This window comes from Schistocerca gregaria, chromosome 2 (assembly GCF_023897955.1).
Source record: "Schistocerca gregaria isolate iqSchGreg1 chromosome 2, iqSchGreg1.2, whole genome shotgun sequence".
Lineage (NCBI taxonomy): Eukaryota > Metazoa > Arthropoda > Insecta > Orthoptera > Acrididae > Schistocerca > Schistocerca gregaria.
The window spans coordinates 467,016,345-467,038,664 of record NC_064921.1 but is presented as its reverse complement, the minus strand read 5'-3'; the positions used below and the strand labels follow the sequence as shown (position 1 = coordinate 467,038,664).

General features: G+C 43.2%; 1 protein-coding gene and 1 pseudogene across 1 annotated transcript in view; one reads left to right on the top strand and one right to left on the bottom strand.

The window, feature by feature from the left end:
• Positions 1–6,438: 6,438 nt before the first annotated feature.
• Positions 6,439–22,320, bottom strand: part of LOC126326178 (uncharacterized) — a 48,096-nt gene continuing 32,214 nt past the window's right edge. Inside the window, exons 4-5 of the mRNA XM_049995570.1 lie at positions 19,771–19,882; positions 6,439–7,459 (exon numbers count right to left, since the gene is read on the bottom strand). Of these exons, the coding sequence (XP_049851527.1) occupies positions 7,408–7,459; positions 19,771–19,882 (164 nt within the window). The 3' untranslated portion in view covers positions 6,439–7,407. The remainder of the gene's footprint in view (positions 7,460–19,770; positions 19,883–22,320) is intronic.
• Positions 16,675–16,792, top strand: LOC126337258 (5S ribosomal RNA; annotated as a pseudogene).

The following is a 22,320-nucleotide window of genomic DNA, read 5'->3' as shown; positions in this document are numbered from 1 at the left end:
CATGAAGTAACTCGATATTAACTGGAGGGCTCGGCGCATGAGCCGTTTGCACGAGATGTTTCGCATAAGTAGAGCCCTTAGTACCGTCACCGCTTCTGGTAGGAATATGCTCTTTATACCTGACACTCAGAGCTCGCCCTGTTTGCCCGATGTAAAATTTTGGACAATCCCCGCATGTAATTTTATACACTCCTGATTGGGAAAGTTTATCGCTCCTATTGTGCAAGGAATGGATTAAATTCCTATGTAAACTATTACTAGTAGAATAGGCGACTCTGAAATTATGGGCTCTAAGTAAACGCCCCAATTTGTAACTTATATTGCCTATGTAAGGGATAGATATCGTTGCCACTTGTTTGTCATCTAACGCATCCCCTAGGGCGGAAATCGTAATATTATTTTTATTTATTCTCTTGTTATAGATCTGTCTTACCAACTGAGGCCTATAGCCATTATTTATAGCAATATTCTAAAGTGTGACCAGTTCAGTTTTTACCGCATCTGGTGCAAGAGGGATAGCTGTAACTCTGTGAATATTAGAATGAAAAAAGACAGATCTATAACAAGAAAATAAATAAAAATAATATTACGTCTTCCACCCTAGGGGGTGCGTTAGATGATAAACAAGTGGCAAAGATATCTTGGCTACAATAATGCGTTCACTATGTTGTTCGTAGTAGCTTATCCACGTTCCTATTTTTTATTCGTTATTAAACCTACCCCTCATTATCCCTACTTGATTTTGTATTTATAACCTTATATTCACCTGACCATAAGTCCTGTTCCTCCTGCCACCGAACTTAAGTAATTCACACTATCTATCCCAAGGAAAAACGATGTCTAAAACATGAGATTACAGTAATAGCAAAATGGCTAAGTAAGAACTGCTAGAGGACAAATACAAGGCTATAGAAGCATTTATAACTAGAGAAAAATATATACCGCCTATAGGAAAATTGTAGAGACCTTCAGAGAAAAGAAAATAAGCTGTATGAGTATCAACATTTATTAAATGGTTAAAACATTATGATATTTGTCTATATTATTTACAAGAAAGATGTATTTATATACGATGTATTTAGATGTATTTATGTATGACTTTCGTGGATTACTACCAGCGGTTGAAAGGTAGAGTCATTTGCTAGTTGTTATCAGATAAGTAGCTTTGTATTAGAGCCTTCTGTTGTCACTGCAAGTCCCCCGAGGTGTTCTGGTGGCGGAGCCCGTTGTGCGGCATCTTAAAAAGATGTGCGGAGGGTTACATTTGCATGCAGTGAGTCGAAGCGAAGACGGCGTTTCCTGAGGCGTCCGTGGCGTCACCCATTCGAAGACGGCGAGAGAGCATGGCTTGCAGTCTTTTTATGTTCCGCTACAATTTTCGTGACTAGCGGCGCGTCATGGCCGGTCCACAAAGGCACCGTCGATACCGCTGAAAATGAGATGGGAGATATGATTTTGTGAGAAGAATTTGATGGAGCGCTAAAAGATATAAGTCGAAACAAGGGTCCCGGAGTAGACGATATCCTTCAGAACTTTTGATAGCAATTGCTAAGAAAGCAGGTGCTGAGAGATGTGAATATTACCAAACTACCAGTTTCATAAGTCATGTTTGTAAAATACTGACTCGAATTATTTACAGAACAATGGAAAAATCGATGGAAGCTGAAGATCCCAATTCAAGAGGAAAGTAGGAACACGCCCGAAAACCCTGACCCTACGAATTATCTTAAAAGAGAAGGGTAAAATCCTAGGAGCGAAGACTTTTCCACAACTTGTACAGAAACCAGACTGCAGTTTTAGAGATGAAGAACATGGAAGAGAAGCTGTAGCTGAGAAGGGAGAGAAACAGTCCCAAATATTGTTCAATGTGTACACTGAGCAAGTTGTGAAGGAAACTAATAAGAAATTTTGAGAAGGAATTAAAGTTCAGATAGAAGAAATAAAAACTTTGAGGTTTGCTGATGACGTTGTAATACCGTCACAGACGGCAAAGCACTTGGAACAGTAGTTGAACGGAACGTATAATGTCTAAAATAAGGTTATAAAAGTAAAACAATGGTAATGGAACGCAGTCGAATTAAATCAGACGATGGCAATGGAATTAGTCTCGGAAATGAGACACTAAACGTAGAATATAAGTTTAGCTCTTTGGGCAGTAAAATGACCGAAATAGTAAGGACATAAAATTCGGAATGGCTATAGCAAGAAAATCATTTTACACAGAACTTGTTAACATTTAATGTAAATTTAAGTATTAGGAAGTGTTTCCTGAATGTATTCGTCTGGAGTGTAACCTCGTACAAAAGTGAAACGTGGACGATAGGGAATTTGATACGGGGAAAATAGAAGCTTTTGCAAAGCAGAACTACAGAAGAATACTGAATATTTGATGATTAGATCGGGTAACTAATGACGAGATATTGAGTATACAGTTGGGGGAGGGGGAAATAAAATTTATGGCACAATTTCTCTGGAAGAAAGGATCGGTTGATAAGACACATGCGAGGCATCAAGATATCGTCTTTTGGTTTTGGAGGGAAATGTGGCGGTAAAAATTGTTGAGAGAGGTAACGAGATGAAAAGTAAACAGGTGCAGGTGAATGCAGGTTGCAGTAGTTATACAGAGATGAAGAGGCTTGAAAAGGACGAACTGGCGTGGAGAACTGCATCAAGCCAGTCTTCAGACACACATGGACAAGCCGACATCAGTCCTGCATTCCAAACAATTATATTCCTTAACGTCTTTAGTAATATGTCCTTGAAAACCCGTTAAAAGTCTGCGTAGAATGCTTCGGAATTTTACAGCCTCTTGCTATCTCGCTAACCGTACATATCTTCGGTGATTTTCCGCAACTTGTGACACAATTTTACCCTGAAAGTCAACATCATGAAAATTTATCTGTGTAAGACACTATATGTTAGGACAAAACATGCTTTTGATGTAGCCCCTTCTATGCACTTTCTCCAACGTTTCTCACTGAAACGTCTAAAAAACACGCATCTAAGACTGCAATAACCTCTTCGTTGATCTCAAGACTTTTCTGGCCACAGTTTTCTGTAAATGTGTTAATAAGTGGAAGTCACAGGGTGTTAAATTTAGTGAAAAGGAAGGACATGCTTCAACTTGTACTCCACATCCTTCAATTTTATCATTACTATGACAGTTTTTTTTTTTGGCACATGTGTTATCTTGAAGAAAGGTCATCGTGTATTTTTGAAATTCAGGAGAGATTGTTTCAGAGAACTTAAACTACCGATGATTCAGTGCCATATTGTACATTTTCTCAGTGTTTTTATCAGTGGCTATAGTTCTGGGAGATACTTCTCGTGGATAATCTTCAAGAAAAAATTGGTGACTTTTGAATTTAGTCATCAATTTCTCTACTGTTGAAAGTGAAATATCAGACTCCTCAAAACCATTCATTAACGTTGTATGAAATGTTGACGACCAGCTGTCCAAAAAGACGAATTTTATGGTGACAACCTATTCAAGCTTTTCTTTATGCAGGAATTTTAATTTATATCGTTGTCATATTTCTGCCAGGCTTAGAACTTTGCACCTCATCTCCTAATTTTAAAAGCTTACTACAGGCAAATTCAAAAGGAACATATGTATTACTAAGTATCATGTTGTCAGAAATATCAATTGCTGCGCCAGGGGTCGTTTATTGGAGGAATGAACACATTATCTAGTTTGCATTCAGTACCTCTAGCTGTTGGTTCTCTTCTGTTTGTTTGGCTACCGTTACATGTTGAAAAATGGCTGGACCCGCACAAGTTACATCTGTTACAGGCAGTACGTCATAAAGACAAACGCAAATGTCCGGCATTTCCTAACGAGCTTCGTAATACTATTGTCAACGATAACACTTTGCACGACGCATCGTGTTCAGTGATGATGCGTCTTTCCAACTTAGTGGGAAAGTAATCACAGGGCTCGAATTTGGGGTCCATAGTAGGTTGCTAGTTAAATATCGATATATTTTCCGAAAATATCAATCTATATATGCCTCAACTTCCTCCATGTATCGAATTATCGACATTGAAAAGGGGGATATAGAGTGCTCATATTTTTATTTTATATTATATTTTTTCGCTATTTTCGGTAATTATTTGAAATTGTTCTTTTGAAATTGTTGTAGAATATAATTTTACATTCACTGTGTGAAGCAGTTTTAGTACATTTTTTAGCTTTCATCCCGTCCAATCTTTCTCTCTGACTGGGTGAAGCAAGTGCAGGTGGCACAAAGAAGTAGTCCGATTGCACTGGGTGGTGGCGGTGTGAATGGACTAACAAGATTTCCGATGTGAAGAAAGAACGCACTAGTTACTATTTCTTCACATCGACATTTTTCAAAAACAGTTGCTGAAAATGATATGTAGCCTGGGCCTTTGCACGTTCGTTTTCAGATTTACTAGCTTCCCTGCTATGTGTAAACTTCTGACCTTCCACGCGCCGACTCGTAGAACGTTATCCCTTCGTTAGTTATTCAATCTGTTCCTCAAGATCATCCCTCCCTTGGCAGTCCTCTCCTGGAGATCCGCATGGCGGACTATTCCGGAATCTGCTGCCAATGGAGAGATCACAATGACACCGTTGCACTGCAGACTGAAGATGTAACAGTAGAAATATTGATTAAGAATCAAGATCTCGAATGCAGGTAGACAGGTAACATTACTTGGACACGCTGGATAACCTGAAATTCTACACAGAAAACTTTAAGGAGCCGGATAAGTTGCTGAATGAACGAGATGAATTCATTATGGACGCTTGTTTCAGTGCAGATGATGACGACCTGCTGCAAGTAGCAGCCCAGTTCGTGGGGCACACTTATACACTGAAGAGCCGAACAAACTGGTACACCTGTCTATGGTAATATCATGTAGAGCCCCTGCGAGCACGCAAAGACGCCGCAACACGACGTGACATGGACTCGAATAATGTCTGAAGTAGTGCTGGAGGGAATTGACACCATGAATTCTGTAGGGCTGTCCATAAATCCATAGCAGTACGAGGGAGTGATCTCTTCTGAACAGCGCGTTGCAAGGCATAATAGGTATGCTCAGTCATGTTCACGTCTGGGGAGTTTGGTGGCCAGTGAAGGTGTTTAAACTCGGAAGAGTGTTACTGGTGTCGCTCTGTACCATTTCTGGTCGTGTCTGGTGTTGCATTGTCCTGCTGGAATTGCCCAAGTCTATCGGAATGAAGAATGGACATGAATGGATGCAGGTGATCAAACAGGATGCTTACGTACGTGTTACCTGTCATAGTCGTATCTAGAAGTAGCAGGGGTCCCGTATCATTTCAACAGTACATGCCCCACGCCATTACAGAGCCTCCACCAACTTGAACAGTCCCCTGCTGATATGCAGGGTCCATTGATTCATCAGGTTGTCTCCATACCCGTAAACGTCCATCCATTTGATACAATTTGAAGCAAGACCCGTCCGACCAGGCAACATGTTTCCAGTCATCAACAGTCCAATGTCGGTGTTGACAAGCCCAGGCGAGGCGTAAAGCTTCGTGTCGTGCAGTCATCAAGAGTACACAAATGGACCTTCGGCTCCGAGAGCAAATATCTACGATGTTTCGTTCAATGGTTCGCAGGCTGACACTTGTCGATGGCCCAGCATTGAAATCTGCAGCAATCTGCGGAAGGGTTGCACTTGTGTCACGTTGAAGGAGTCTCATGAGCCGTCGTTGGTCCCGTTCTTGCACGATCTTTTTCCGGCCACAGCGATGTCGGAGATATGATGTTTTACCGGATTGCTGATATTCACGGTACACTCGTGAAATGGTCGTATGTGAAAATAGCCACTTCAAAGCTACCTCGGAGATGATGTGTTCCATCGCTCGTACGCCGACTATAGCACCACGCTGAAACTCGCCATTGTAGCAGTAGTAACCGAGCTAACAACTGCGCCAGATACCTGTTGTTTTATATAAGCGTTGCGACCGCAGCGCCCTATTCTGCCTGTTTATATATCTCTGTATTTGAATACGCGTGCCTACAACAGTTTCTTTGGCACTTCCGTGTACCTACGCGCCGATGTGTCTTCGATGTGACGTAAGTGAAATAAGCGGCAGCACTCCGCTACTGCGGGAACGTGCGAGACTGACTGACTACAATGCAACCAAATCGTGAGGAGATCGAAGTGGTAGCGATCTCTAGTGGCTCTAATCCAGTTCTGAACCAATATTTTCTAAACTCTTATTATATTTAAAGATTAAGAAGTAATCAGTCAAAGAAATGAGGAATGAAAATTTAGATCTGATGTTTTATGTAATAGTGCAGGACATGTTACAACATGTAGTTTTGTCGCATACTTTGTCGCTTCTTACCCACTTCGAAACGGCTTTTTGTGTGGCTGTTATTTTACTATACTGTTACATAATGTCTGGTATATTAAGTTTTAAGGTAACGACAACACGTGGTCTTGCTGTACAGCACATTGTCATGAGTATTTTTATTACGTCATTATTTCATATTAGTGAAAGTATTTTACATTAGATATGCCAAATTACACAACAGTTTTATTTTTTATTTTTAAATGTGAAGATAATTCTTACCTAAAACGTAAATGTGACAGCATTTGAAAATAAAAATAATTTTAACGAAATCTCTTGTAACGTGTTAGTGTGGAGGCAAATACAAAAAATACTACACTCTATTTGTAGTTCTGAGGAGAGTATTATGGTTTTTTTGCCATCAGTGCAGATTTAAAGAGCAAATATTACAAGATTCAGACATTCTCTTCTCCAGAGTTCATTTGTGTATCAATAATTATGAAGTTAACACGTGAGTACCTCGTAATAAAATATAAATTGACACAATGCAAATTTCAATGTAGACGTGTAAGTTAGTGTAGCAAAGTTTTGTGATTACATGATAGTGCGAAACTGTACCAATGTTCAGAAAAATCTTCTGCGAAAAACCGTCTGTGAAATTTAGACTAATATGCCGAAATCAGTCATGTCAGTCATGTAAATAGTCTGCACCCATCCTTAACGTGGCGTTGCTAGTACAACACAACTGTGTTGGACAGAACATAATCTGTAGGAGATTTTTTTTTACGAGGAGCAGGCATAGGAACTTGCATTGACTGATACTCTCAGCTGCAACGTAATTGCTCTTTTGACCGCTACGAACATCACTTTTTCCGTTATGACCAAGGTCAACGTCCAGTACTGTAAAGATACATGGCTTCACTCTTCAGTTTTAATTTGTAACAACATACCTTGGAGAACCTGAGGATGGCACAGTATGTAGTGGCTGTTCCTCCAATAGTGCTTATCCGAGTTTAAAAGGAAATGTAATACAAAAACATTTATATATACATATGTACAGCGAAGACTGGAGACACGCGTGTTGCTGCGTCGTTGCCGGGCTGCATGTCTGCGATGACTCAGGAATTCTGTTGTGGGTAGTCAGAGCCGGATGCACCCGTATCGACGCTCCTGAAACAACGTTAACACGGTACTACAAAAATCAGCTTTCTTTGACTTCAGAAACACTGACCACCTAGAGTGGACAAGGATAGATGCTTCCAAACTGATGCTTTCGTAGTGTAGAAAATGAGTTCTTCGTTACGCTGAACTAAGAGCACAGTAAACCTAGAGGAGGTAACGTTAACATTTTTAAGCTCTATGTCATAGGTTGTTGATTCTTTTCATTTTCCATTATCACATTTTCTTAAAGCTATTGGTATGATTCAACACGTAGCGACTAAAATTGTGACAGTGTGAAGGTGACATGCAACGAACTTCAATTTGGCGTTAAATGTATTACAAGAGGGTTTCAAAAAGTTTTTGTTTGAGGGCGTTGCTGCAGTGTGTAGGCAACGTAGCGCGACTACGATGCGCTTGTATAAGCACGGGCATGTACGCAAGGAATTAGTGTGGCATACAGGTCTTTTCGACCCGCAGAAATGTAAACTATGGTGACTTTATTACCAAACAGGAACAACGTGCTGTTATTCTTTTCTTGGCTGCCGGAGGACAAACCGAGAGAGGTAGCATAGTGGACTTGCATTCGGGACTACGATGACCCAAATCCGCATTTGGCCATCCTGAATTAGGTTTTCCATGATTCCATAAATTGCTTAAGGCAAACGCCAGGGTGGTTCCTTCGATAGGACGCGACCGCTTTCCTTCTCCATCCTTCCCTAATCCGAGGTCGTGCTCCATCTCTGAAAATGGCTCTAACACTATGGGACTTAACATCTGAGGTCGTCAGTCCCCTAGATTTGGAACTACTTAAATCTGACTAACCTAAGGACATCACGCATATCCATGTCCGAAGCAGGATTCTAACCTGCGACCGTAGCAGCAGCGCGGTTCCGGACTGAAGGGCCTAGAACCGCTCGCCCACAGCGGCCAGCTCCTTCTCTAATGATCTTGTTGTCGATGGGACGTTTAACACTAATCTCCTCCTCTTCCTCCTCCTGCTCCTCCTCCTACTTCTCCTCCGGACAAAGACTAATGGACATGCACTGGAGAATGTAAACAGGCCAGGATGTCTGCCGAAAACCACTGTTGTGGAATGGTGCGCCAAGTTCCGTGCTGGTCACGATAACGCACGCCCTCATATCGCAAAAATGTCATAACGTAGCAGTTAACCCAAATCAAGTGGAAGACACACCCATCTTGTAGTCCTGATCTTCTGTGAACAGCATCACAATCGACGTTCCTGTGTGTGCAGGCTCGGTGGAGAAAAAACGTTATGAGTTTTCAGTCTTCATCGTCATACAAGCTCAGTGTCAGAAGCGATGGTGTTGATGTTGTGGTCCGAAGACGGTTTGATGCAGCTCTCAAAGCTACTCTGTCCTGGGCAAGCCTCTTTATCTCTGAGTAACTACTGCAATCTACATCCTTCTGTATCTGCTTAATGTATTCATCTCTTGGTCTCCCTCTACGATTTTTAGCTCCCCCCCCAACACCCCCCCCACACACACACACACTTCTGTCCAGTACTAAACTGGTGATCCCTTGTTGTCTCAGAATGTGTGCTACCAACCGATCCGTTCTTCTAGTCATGTTGTACCACAACTTATTTTCTCCCCAGTTTTGTTCAGTAGGTCCTCATTTGTTACGTGATCTACACCCATCTAATCTTCAGCATTCACACCACATTTCAAAAGCTTCCATAGTCTTCTTATCTAAGCTGTTTATCGCCAATGTTTCACTTCCATACATGGCTACACTCTGTGTAGGCGCAATATGTCGCCAGAACAGGGAAAAAATGAAGCGCGAAGATCGATAGTAGGCGCCAGAACAAGCACGCCTATGACAGGAGAGGCCAGAGACACACCACAAGAAACAACCCACCAACGCCATCTCGACAGCATGTATTTAGGCCGCCGCCGCTGACCGCAGGGCGTCGTTCAATTGCTCGGCCTCAACTCACTGACTCATTCATCCAGTTGGCATCCGTCAGTACACTCGCAGGGCGGATATATTTCATCACAGGCTTCGACAGTTCATAGAGCCCAACGTAGTGACCACAGCAGGACTTACACTTCACCAGCACTGAGAATAAAGTTTATAATAGCAAGATTATCGATATTGTCTGCAAGAGGACTATTACTGATTAGCTTGTACCACAATACACGGACGCTATTGAAGTTAAGTAAATGTTCATGTAATAAAGAAGCGTATTAATCCATGCGAGCATTTGTGTTGTAGAACGAGGATACTGGCCACCCGTAACAACATCCTCTCCCATGCTCTCAGTATAAATACTTTCAGAAAAGAGTTCCTGATACTTAAATGTATACTCGATGTAAACAGATATCTCTTTTTTAGAAATATTACTCTTTCCATTGTCAGTCTATATTTTATATCTTCTCTACTTCGACCATCATCAGTTATTTTGCTGTCCAAATGGCAAAACTCATTTACCACTTTAAGTGTCTCATTTCCTAATCCAATTCCCGTAGCATCACTTGCTTTAATTCGGCTACATTACATTATCTTCGATTTGCTTTTGTTGACGTTCATCTTATATCCTCCTCTCAAGACACTGTCCACACAGTGGTACGGGGGCCATTGCATATACACCACCATCATCCCTTTTTCGCATAGCCGGTAACTTAGTAACTGTGACGTATCCGCAGCTCGTGGTCGTGCGGTAGCGTTCTCGATTCCCGCGCCCGGGTTCCCGGGCGCGGGAATAGAAGTTAAGTCCCATAGTGCTCAGAGCCATTTTTGAACTGTGATGTTTCTGACTTATTGAGGCCCATGGCTATGCCCTGTATTTGAGGTTTAGACGATGTCATCTTTCAACAAGGTATGCGAGACCCCACATTGGCTGTGCTGCCCTGTCCTACCTCGATGTAAATGGTATTCGACTGTTTCCATGGAAGGCAGGTACTCCAAATCTATCAGCCACTTAGAACGTCTGGTCTTGGGCTGCTGAGGCTCTGGCACGCCGCCACTCGTCACCCACAACGACTAATGAACTCTGGCACCGAACTGAAGTAGTATTCAGTGGCGTACCTTTATGTCATGTAAGGTCAGTTGCACTCGATTGCCATTGTTGCTGCCAGAGATATCAGCTTCGCGTAATAAAGCCCATACAATCCCAAATCACCTAAAAATTTAACAATTTGATGTTTCTACTGGACTCTATATTCACTGTAAGCAAAATTTAGTCTATGGCGTCCCCTGTGGTATTGATATTACAATGGTTAGCAATGTATTCACAACGCCGAAGGATATTTCCGTTCTACACTTCAACAATTAAAGAGTCACTTTTTCTAAAACACGCAATCGTCTCACTGAGACGCAGAACTTTGATTTTTGTACAAAAGCATGTGGCCCAGCGATTTCACTCTCGGTCTCAGCAACGCTTAAACAGCAGCGTGTCGACACGATCTCAGAAGTTCATGTGAGCTGTAAGGTGAGTTAATGTTGTCACACTGGCACCAAATTTCACCACAATTATGCCCAACGCCACTGTGGACCAGTCACACGATGGGAAGTGAATCACAGCCTCCACCGCTCCTCTTACCCACATTAGACCCCCTTCTTTTGACGCCTCTGCGATGGGAGTCAGGAATCGCGACACCCAGCATGGGAATGACCCTGTTTTCTTGAGGGTTGCCGAGGAAAATGTTTCAGTCATATCTTCGCTTAGAATCAACACGAGAAAGCTTCAAGAGGTGGCATGAAGAGCGCCAATGAAACTATTCTTTCCTTTGGGGCGTCGATTCCCACACATTTCGCCGTCGAAAGCGACAGTTCACAGAGCCAGTTCGTCAGCATCCTTGGTGCCACACACACATCGATTTTGGGCAATTTAAAAATGTTCATATACAGACAGCAAATCACTGATTTCTAGGAGCTGACGTGGCAAGCATCCCTGTCAACGTCCCTCGCATTTTGCATACGGCCAGCAGGATTTGTATAGCTACGTAACGCCACTAATATGAGGGGTGAAATGGTTTTCTGTCACACCGGTGCCTAGTAATCAATGGTTGGCTGTCTCTGTACAGGTACATTTTTAGAGTGCGTAACAAAGGTGTGGGGGGGAGGGGGCACCAAAGGTGTTGGCGAATTGGGGGCGCCTCTAAAGGACTTTTTGCCATTTTATTCTAAGCATGTGTCAATGTCGCATCACAGGACGACGCGAAACAGGATGGCTGAAAAGGCTTTGCTTCTTTGGATCACGCTCAATTTTTTTTCGAACGATTCCTAGTGGTTCCACACTGTACACCAGAACAAAAGTTCAGTCGGGCTACACTTCAAACGGGTGACGTTATCTTCAGTGGTGTTGCAGGCTTACGATGTCCTTGGAGCAAGGTTGAATCGTCCGCAGAGTTTCAGCAGAAGCAAAGGTGATCAAGAACGTCGCCCTGTTCCTCATCGCTCTCAACCGCAAAATGTATAGCAGTCAACACCCGAAGTTGAGGAGTGGTTTCACTGACGCCGTTTATGCCACCCCCTGGGGCCTTTTCGTGCCGATACTGAGCGGCGGTGTGTCTCAAACATTTTCCTCGACCACCCATAAGAAAACCGCGTAGTTTCGACGCCGAGCGTCGCAGTTCTGATCTCCATCACAGAGGCGTCAGAAGAAGGGCTGAAATTTGAATAAGGAGTGTGACGACCTCCCATCCTGTAATACGTCCACGGTGGCGCTGGGCAGAATTGTGATGGAATTTGGCCGCAATGTGATATGTGTCATTAAGCCACCTTACACCTCACAGGAGCTTCTGAGTTGTGACTTTTTATCCGCTTGTGTCGATGCCTTGCTATTTTAAGAAGCGCAGAGCCCGAGGGCGAAACCGCAACTAGTAACAGGGAAGGGCTGTAGCTAACTTTAAGACTAATTTGAAACTTCTGTGTTGCAGTTTTGATAAGTAAAGTATGGAGACATGCCGAAACATGCAAGTGTGACGAAATGGGAGAGAACAACGAACTACACCGATAACCTGATTGCAGTGAACAGGTGACAGAGAGGATCAGAGGAAAAATTAGCTGTTGGTTAGAAAACTGAACATTAAAAAGAAAGAAAGATAGGAAGCAAAGAGGTTAGAGTGTCACTCTCTATCGACTTGGAGGTCATTAGAAACAGACCTCTAGCGCAACTGGACAAGGTCGAGACAGAAATGGGCTCTGGCCTTTTGGAGGATGATATTCGAACATTTGTCTCAAGTCATTCAGGATAAACACGAAAAATTTAAACTGCGGTAATGGAAGATGGATCTAAAAATGGGATTCAACAGCGAATATTAATAAGTTTAAATCTAAAAATTCGAGAAACGTAAGATATGCAACAAAGCCATTACAGTAATGAAGGGGTCCGAAAAAAGCTTTGAGGTACAGATAAACGGAAAGGATAAGGAGATTGTCATTACTATATGAAACAGTCCTCTGTTCCGTAAAGACACTTTGTTAGAGGATGTATCACGGTCCTGTGTGGCTGAATGATAAAGTAGCATATAAAAGCGCGACGCTTGTGCTATTTTCGCCGCTCATTGTGGGATACAGAAGCCATAAATGGCTAGAGAAGATGAAAGCGGCCACATAAGTTCAAGAAGGGCTGATCATCAATTCAATGTACAGAAATTACCGCCTTTACAGTACACTCGAGAGAAGTAAGATGTATTGCGCTGATGTTACTGCTCATAACCGCTTCATCGCCTTAGACAATCTAGGCAACACACCGCCGCCTGAAGATTCGCGCATAACACAAGATGTCTGAAAGGAAGCGGTTTGCGAATAGATGAGTACAAGGCCATTCCTTTGCGTATCTGCACAACTTTCTAGGCAAGCTATGGAAATAAGACACATGACTTTGCAATTAATGAAACACGGAACAAGCGCGATGACCTCAAGAACTAGGACAGCCTTCAGAACGACAGTACATTATACTACTGAGGAAGGTCACTATCCGACTAAACGTTGAGAAGTTCCCACAAAGTCTACAAACACATCACAGCCCGCAAGGTGTTTCTAGAAAGGCGCATTGGATTTAAGCAGGACGTATCTTCTTCAGCAATGATGATTAAAGTTTAGTAAAACTATTAATTTTGTTGCCGATTCATGAAGTTGCCGGTAGGGGTCTGCATGGGTCAGCTGGTTGATTTGCACGCTCGTTCAGGGATCAAGTACCTGAACTTCCTAACCTCTGGAAGGAACATCGAACAACTTGTCAACAGCATGCAGCGACAGCTTGTAGTCACCGAACAATGGGTAAAGAGCAATAAAATCATCCTAAACCATAAGAAAATTGCAGCAGTATTGTTTACGAAGAAACGGCCGGAACTGAGGACGCGACTTGCCATCAATGGACTGGACTACGACGACGAAATACCTGGGAGTGATACTGGATAAAAAGATGACTTTTACCCCACACATACGAGATAAAAAACTGAATATTATGAAGATGGTCCGGGCACTCGCGCCGTTTTTCACGAGCAGGTATCTAAACCCGTCAACGACATTAAAACTTTTTAGAGCAACGGCACCTCCGTGCTGTACTGCTCGACGTCCTGGGGAACAACATGTGACTCTAATATACGCAGTTTGCAACCACTACAGAACAGGCGTTTGAAGTGGAGTCTAGGCGCCCCACGGTGTGCCAGGATGAGAGAAACACGCGAGCTGACTTAGAAAAATACATCACTGAGAAGATAAAAGACCAGGCATCTAGTCTTTTCACAAATTAGACGACTATCGGGGAAATGTCCGCCAACTTGCGAATATAGGCCTGGCCCTACCACAACACTGGCACAAATGCAAAGTGCCTCGAGCCATTATTGCACCCCCACAGGACCATCAAAGATGGTTCAATCCTCCGTTATTCGCTGTTTTACATGTAAATAGTTACTGTCAATCACTCGCACGTCCACCTAACCAACATCGTCAAAGGACTCAAGGACCCAGAGAGAGCCCAAGTCCCTTTGCAAGCGAATACACATTTCTCACACCTTGCCACTCCAGAAATAATAGCCGACGGCGATCACGTTTTAGGACACAACATGCCACAAAAAAAGAAAAAAATTACCTGCATATTTTGTCGATCGGGCTTTTTCCACGACTGCGATAATATACTGAAAAGTTAATTTTTCAACAGGACATGGGGCACCACCGTGCTGGAATCTACATGTAAGAGCATTTCTTAACAACTTGCTGCTTCAACGACGGATAGACCGGAAGGATGGATACGGATCTAGCAGTGCCCCATTGGCCACAAAGCTGGCCTGACCTCATGGTGTGATACTTTGCTTTATGGGGTTCGTGAAAGACTTCCCTTCCAGTAACGTTGGGTCAGCTGCAACGCCTCATAGCAAAAGCAGTAAATGCAACAACTAGAGATATACCCTCAAAAGTATGGGATGAGTTTGACTATCAGCTTGAAGTTTTTGATGAGTTTGGTGGAGGGCATATTGAACAGGCAAATGAAAACTTTGATCTTAAACATAATTGTAAAAGTATCCAAAGGTTACATCTGCATGCGTGTAAGAGATAAGCCCTTTTAAAAATCAGACGGTTCTTTTGAAAATAAAAACTTTTATGGTGCTGTGGGTTAGTTAAAAAATACCGCAAGTTTCTGTCTTCATTCGTATAAAATTATGGTCGTATGGTATCCGATGAATCATTTTGAAACACCTGTACTTTTATTCGGAGGCGTTCTTGAGCAATAATTTAGCTGATAGCATCACAAACCGATTGCTGCGCGTCCAAAGTGGCTCCGAGAACGCGACCTCAGATCTTAAACTGTCCTCTACTTATCATGTATTTTGATCTTTAAACCGAATTCATAGCCAGGAAGGATCCAGTCTTGTCTTTGTTCTTTTTTTTCATGCTAAAAAGACACATCTGAGAGACATAATTAAAGTACGAGGGACAGCTTTATTAAATATCGTAACTGAGGGATAAAATCTCAAATTATTTAGTTTCTTAACTGACTGAAACATCTTTGACTTGGTGCACGAGGTGTCTGAGGCAATGGGCTCTATTTCCGAAGTGTTGGATGGTCTGTAATTTCCTGCAGAATTTAAAGGAGAATACCAGAGCAGCTATTGCAATCAAGTCTCGTGCTTTCTCCTGAGTGTCCTCACGTGAGATGATGACAGTGACCTCGGCTTAGCCGTCACATTACACTAAGGGTGGACCCATGATTTTTTTTTAAATTCTTCATTCGCGTATTGATACTGAGAAACGTGCAAAAGCGCAATTTCAATTTGCAATTTGGACAGAGAGGAATACAGTGTACCAGTGGTAATTTTATTAAGTTGACTTGTTCCACGATAATTGCTGCGTCTAGAAACACAAATGGTGCTGTTTATATCGGGTAAAACTTACACATTCCGCAAGAACCTGATAATGCGCAGTTTATTCTTAGAGGTCCGTCTCTTGATATAGCTACCCGATAATCTATCTTGATCATGTTCTCAAAATGCGTTTACGGAATGAATTCACTGTGGAGGAACGAGCAGCGCTGGGGATACTGGAGTGAATGAGTCTTGTGTGAGCCATTAGTTACGCCAAGCACTTTGACTTCTTGAATGCACTTCAAGCTAAACAGTAGCCTCATGTAGCCAATAGAGAGACGGTCCCAGTCTGTTCAGAACTTCCTATTCTGCTAACAGAGTCAGCGCAAGGAGGTGATGTTCTGCTGGCTTGTAGGGCTTGTATCGTACCGAGGAAAACGGAGGAAGGAAGACTGCGGATTAACATCCTGTCGACGTCGAGGTCATTGGAGACTAACCATAAGTTGTGACCGCGGAAGGATAAGGAAGTATTTGATCTTTGCCTCAAAATGTCTATGGGAAAGTACACCTGGGCGGCAGAACGGGCATTTGAGCCACCTACCTCCAAAATGTGTGTCCAGTGTCTTACCACCTGGGCCCAGCAGCCGAGGAAACATGCCGTTACCTAGCGTGGTACAATCTGCTACTCTCTTTAGTCAATCGTACCTGTGGATGAATGGCTGAAAGTGTGGGTCAGCAATCAGGGGTCGGAGAATCTAACTGCGCTTACTTTGTGATACTGACCTTCGACTAGGAAGTTCCCACCCCGCTGGAAGGACGCAGCAGACTGCATTGTTTTTGGTGTACAAATACCTGTAGGCCACGTACTGATAGCTTAAGCGTAATCTCTGGTGAGACAATACACAATTTTTCAATGTCCTTGTGCTCTATTTTGGCAGGTGATACTAAATGTAAGCCAATGGCCTTGCCGCAGTGGTAACACTGGTTCCCGTCAGATCACCGAAGCTAAGCGCTGTCGGGCTGGGATAGCACTTGGATGGGTGACTATCCAGTCTGCCGAGCGCTGTTGGCAAGCGGGGTGCACTCAGCCCTTGTGTGGCAAACTGAGGAGCTACTTGATTGAGAAGTAGCGGCTCCGGTCTCGTAAACTGACATACGGCCTGGAGAGCGGTGTGCTGACGACGTGCCCCTCCATACCCGCATCCAGTGACGCCTGTGGTCTGACGATGATCCGGGGGCCGGTCGGTCCCGTTGGGCCTTCATGGCCTGTTCGGACGGAGTTTACTTTAATTTTTTTTTAGATACTAAAGGTAAACACCTTCCGAATTTTAGTTTGATATCCAGTTCCTCTCAAAGGAGGGAAAGTTCACCTTATCCCTGAGTTATACAACAATATCCTAACCCAAAACGATTATAAATTTTGAACTTTTCAAACGTTTTCCCTCACATTCCTTTAAACTTTCTTTAAACTTAATTGCGCGAGACATTGTCAGCGTTCACAACTGTTTAATGCGCCATCTGTAAAAGGTTCTAGAGTGATGAACGCCACACCACATTTACCATTATTACACTCTACCGTTCCACAAACAGTTTCTTCCGTAATGAAGAGTTGCCCCAGAGTATACTGGCATAATAAGTCGGTGAACGATAACAAGAGAAGTAAATCAACTTTTTGACATTTTCGTCCCGAAAGGTCGTTATTATCCGTCTAGGAAAAGTTGCTGAATTTAGACATTTAAGGAGATTTGTGGCTTACGGCTTTCAGGTGGGGGATTCTTATCGATACAAACAAATAATCGTATACATTATTTTGTGTCATGTATTGATTTTTCATCAGCATACATTCTGAACACGCCTTACCCTTTCTGACCAAGAATTTCTTCTGGAGGAAGGAGAGAATACTCTTAATTTATTTTTATTAATTTTAGAAGCAAGATTTATACAAATATATGAAACAGTCTTCAGGTTGCCCTAAATCACTTAAGTTCAATGCGGGAATGGTTCCTTTCATAAGTAATCGGCCGATTTCCTTACGCATCCTTCCTATCCACAATCCGAGCATATCGTAAAACTTTAATGGCGTCGTCGTTGATGGCTCGCTAAACGCTAATGTTCCTCCCTTCATCGCCCTGAATTTATACATGCCCTGGAGTCAAGCTGAATACTACCTACTTTGCCGGCCGCGGTGGTCTCGCGGTTCTAGGCGCGCAGTCGCGAACCGTGCGACTGTTACGGTCGCAGGTTCGAATCCTGCCTCGGGCATGGATGTGTGTGATGTCCTTAGGTTAGTTAGGTTTACGTAGTTCTAAGTTCTAGGGGACTAATGACCACAGCAGTTGAGTCCCATAGTGCTCAGAGCGATTTGAACTACCTACTTTGTCTGGCTCTGTAGGCATAGGAGAAGTTCCGAATGTGACTGGTACGCTTCTCTTAGTGGCTTCATAAAGCTAGTGGTGAATTCAGGAAACCAAAGCGCATGGCCAAACTCATGGTTCGTGTACGTCTCAATCGCTCCATCTCAGCTGGGTCCCAAGTACTTGCAAAAAGGCGGTAAACGAACTTTGTGGAGACGATCGAGGCAAACCACTTAGTAGCGAAGCAGGGAAATAGATTTCACAGAATACAGTTAGAGCGTCATAAAATAAAATTTTCCATGATATCTAAAGCTATCATTTATCATCAGAAATGTAAAGTACTGTGAAACAAGTGGACTAATGATTGAAGTTACCAGGACTGTAACTGAAGTATGTGATACGCGACTTAGAAAGCTAAATAAACAGAATTTATTCTGCCTCTCTTACGGCCAGAATACATTGCTCGCACACCCTGTAAATGTACTATTCTCTGATTCCAGGGAGAATTAAAAACACTTTTTGCCGGCCGGGATGGCCGAGCGGTCCTAGGCGCTACAATCTGGAACCGCGTGACCACTACGGTCGCAGGTTGGAATCCTGCCAAGCGCATGGATGTGTGTGATGTCCTTAGGTTAGTTAGGTTTAAGTAGTTCTAAGTTCTAGGGGACTGATGACCTCAGAAGTTAAGTCCCATAGTGCTCAGAGCCATTTGAACCATTTTTGAAAGACACTTTGCATTTACCAGGGCGTTCGTAAGAGTAGTGCCTCCGAATTTTTTATTCTGTTTTCAGTATTGTTTGAAGCATTGTATGTCATGCGTATTATTCGGTCAACTTTCTCGCTTCACTGACGCAAGTTGCAACCATCTGCCACTAGAAGGCTCTGAACTGTAGCACGTAACATGACGGTGTGCACGTAATTATGTCAGTGCATGAGAAAGAGCTCAGAAAACTGAAGGCACGAATTAGAAAAGTCCATCCACACATGGAACATCCTCTCCTTCAGCATGAAAATGCCAGAACGTATAACGAGCTCTGGGACATCTGCAACAACCCGGCACCTTGGGTTCACTGTCATCAGACATCATCAATACAGTCCCGATTTCGCACCATTCGATTTTCATCTGTTTTCAAAACTTAAAAATACCTTCGAGGACTTCACTTTAACAGTGATGAAGGGATGTACCCAGAGTTGAGTTTATGGCTCCATCAACAAAATCAAACATGCTACAGTGACAGTATCAACAAACTGGTCTGTCGCTGGGAGAAATGTGTTTGTCGCCAGTGTGTCTATGTTGAGAAGAAAATATGTAGACATGAAGAATAAATATGTAAAATGACACGGTAAGAAAAGTGTGCCCCTGTGCATGCAAAACACAGATAGCGAAGTCCTTGCGGCTGACATTGGTCACAGCACTGCTAGTGTAGTAAATGAGTCGATGTGTAGCTCAGACTGTACTATCAGCACTATGTGACACGAGATGTCCACGGTGAGAGGCACGACGGGCGGAACAAGAGGATAGCGTCCTGCGCCGGTGTACAGTATGAGTACCGAATCCTTGTGGCAAGCACCAGCCGTCGCGTTGTTAACATGGTAAATGGATCAATGTTGGTAACTGAGGCTGTAGCAGCGGCGCCATCTGACTTGCCAGTAAGCTTCTGAGAGATACGCTGGCGCCAGGACGGTGAGTGCCTACCTGTGCCTGCGGCCGAGTCCTTCAGAGGGCGGCGGCGGTGGGCTGCGGCCGGAGCTGCAAGAGGCGGGGCTGTCACTCTCGGAGCGGCACTCGGCCTGCACCCGTTCCAGCGCTGCAACACCAACACACACCACACTCTGGCGACCAGCCCACACTCTCTCTCGTTCTCTCTTCTTCCAAGTAAACCAGTAATTCCAGAATCAATTTTAATTTCCCAGCAAATTAAAAGTATGTGCCGGCAACGCTCTACCGACTGAGCTATTCAGACACTCACGACTTATCCTCATAACCTCTCATCGCTCAGTCCACTGCGGAGTGAAAATTCATTCTGGAAACAATACCCTAGGCTACGGCTAAACCATTTCTCAAAAATCCTTTCTCCTGGAAGTGCTAGTCCCTCGTTATAAAGCAGAACGTTGGGAAAGCAGGGGAGAGGTACCGGCGGAAGTAAAGCTGCGGGGACAGGTCGTCAGTCGTTCCCGGATAGCTGAGTCGCTAGAGCGTTCCCGCGAAAAGGCGATGACCTGGGCTCGAGTCTCGGTCCAGCACAGAGTTTTCAGCTCCCAGGAAATTTCACGGTTGTTTTGGTTGTCTTTGGTATTCGAAAAGCGTTCGACACTGTAGCACATCGTTGACTACTAACCGAGATACGATCATAGCGAGTACCTACCAGGTATACCATTGCATATGAGAACATTTGATTAATGGTACCACATGCGTTATGCTGGACGACGAATGTTTTACAGAAATTAAAGTAATTACAGGAGTCTCCGAAGAAAACATAGTGCGACTGCTACTGTTCTCAGTACACATAAACGATTTATCACATGGCCAGCACCACTATCATATTGACGCTGATGACGCTGTTGCTACAGGAAATTTTCGTCGTTGAATGCTCGTAGGGAAATGCAGAAAGATACGTGCAAAATTTCCCCTTGCTATACTGAATGGCAGCTCTCTTTAAATATGTAGAAATACAACATAACTGATACAAGAGAGAGCAGGTCACCTCGTGCAAATTTTCAGCAATGTCCTACAATAATTTTATAACTAATAGTTTAAGACTCTCAGCAATAAAATAAAATGTAAAAAATTGCCAGTCGGAGTAGCCGAGAGGTTCTAGGCGCTACAGTCTGGAACCGCGCGCCGCTACGGTCGCAGGTTCGAATCCTGCCTCGGGGATGGATGTGTGTGTTAGTTCGGTTTAAGTAGTTCTAAGGGACTGATGACCTCAGCAGTTAAGTCCCATAGTGCTCAGAGCCATTTGAAACATTTTTGTAAAAAATTATGGTAGCTGCGGGAATCAAACCGACCCAAGTAATTGCCAGTCAGTTTACTTGACCACTGCGCCACGGCGCCCATGCCTCAGCTACTGCTAAAAAATTCCTCATACTCTACGGGAGAACAGATTGTGTTTCGCTATGTCGTCGTGAATTAATATTGTTGTTTTATTATCTTTACATGATGCACTAATATCAAGTATGTCGTTTATATGTTTATGATTATTCCATCTACCATTTTTTAAAATTAATGGCTTGATATGTCCTACACCTTTCGCTCCCGCCCCCCTCCCTACCCTTCATTGTATCACACACACCACGGTTCTCCAATAATAAATTTGGAAAGCGGGAAAGTGCAATTCAAACATCACAACTGCTGTTCCGAATCTTTTCATACACTTCCCTATTAACTTTGGACTTACAAGGATAGTAATCGCAAATACAATGAATATATCAACTTTATGTGCACAAATTGAACTGTTCAAATATATTTAAATTTTGTAATTAATCGTTTAACATTGCGAAGAGTAAAATAAAATGGAAAGAACTTGATGGTAGTTGCAGGAATTGAACCCAAATTCATAAAGTACCAGTCAGTGCACTTGACCACTGGGCCACAAAGCCGACATGTCAAGTGCTGCTCAAAAATTTCTCATGCTCAACACATAACTGCTTAGAGAGGCTTTTACCTTTTCCTACGAAACACTCACGCAAAATATTCTAGGAACAAACAGGGACATATGCACGCTTCTACTCATTATCTCCTCCAAAGGTCTACTGGAAATGGGTCTCTTTAGCAGATCTTCTACAGAATTCGCCATTGTCTCGTTGTCATGACGAGAATAAAGAATTCGCGATGTTTGTTTGCACTTAACTTTACACGTGCTTTCAAAGAATAATACTCACCTGGTGTTGTGAGAAACCTAGTACCCACAGTATCGCTAGGGGTGACATCACATCAGAGAATGCACAGTCAACAACAGAGAGCTGCGCCCCTGCTCTGCTTTGATCGTGGCTTGGCTGAGCGTCATTTCAGCACTCGACTCTGGTTTATGGTTATTATAGAGAGAGTACTACAAAACATGTTCTTGTCCGTCTTATTTGCATACCAGCATGCATTCGAAAAGAAATGGCGTACTTTTAATGCAATCTCCGGCCTACATTCGAAGAGAATTGGTATTATTTAAATGCTGTACTTACAATGCGCTGTCGCACACTAGCACCTGACCTCCGGTCGCCACTTACAAAGAGGAAGGAAATTTTAGTGGGG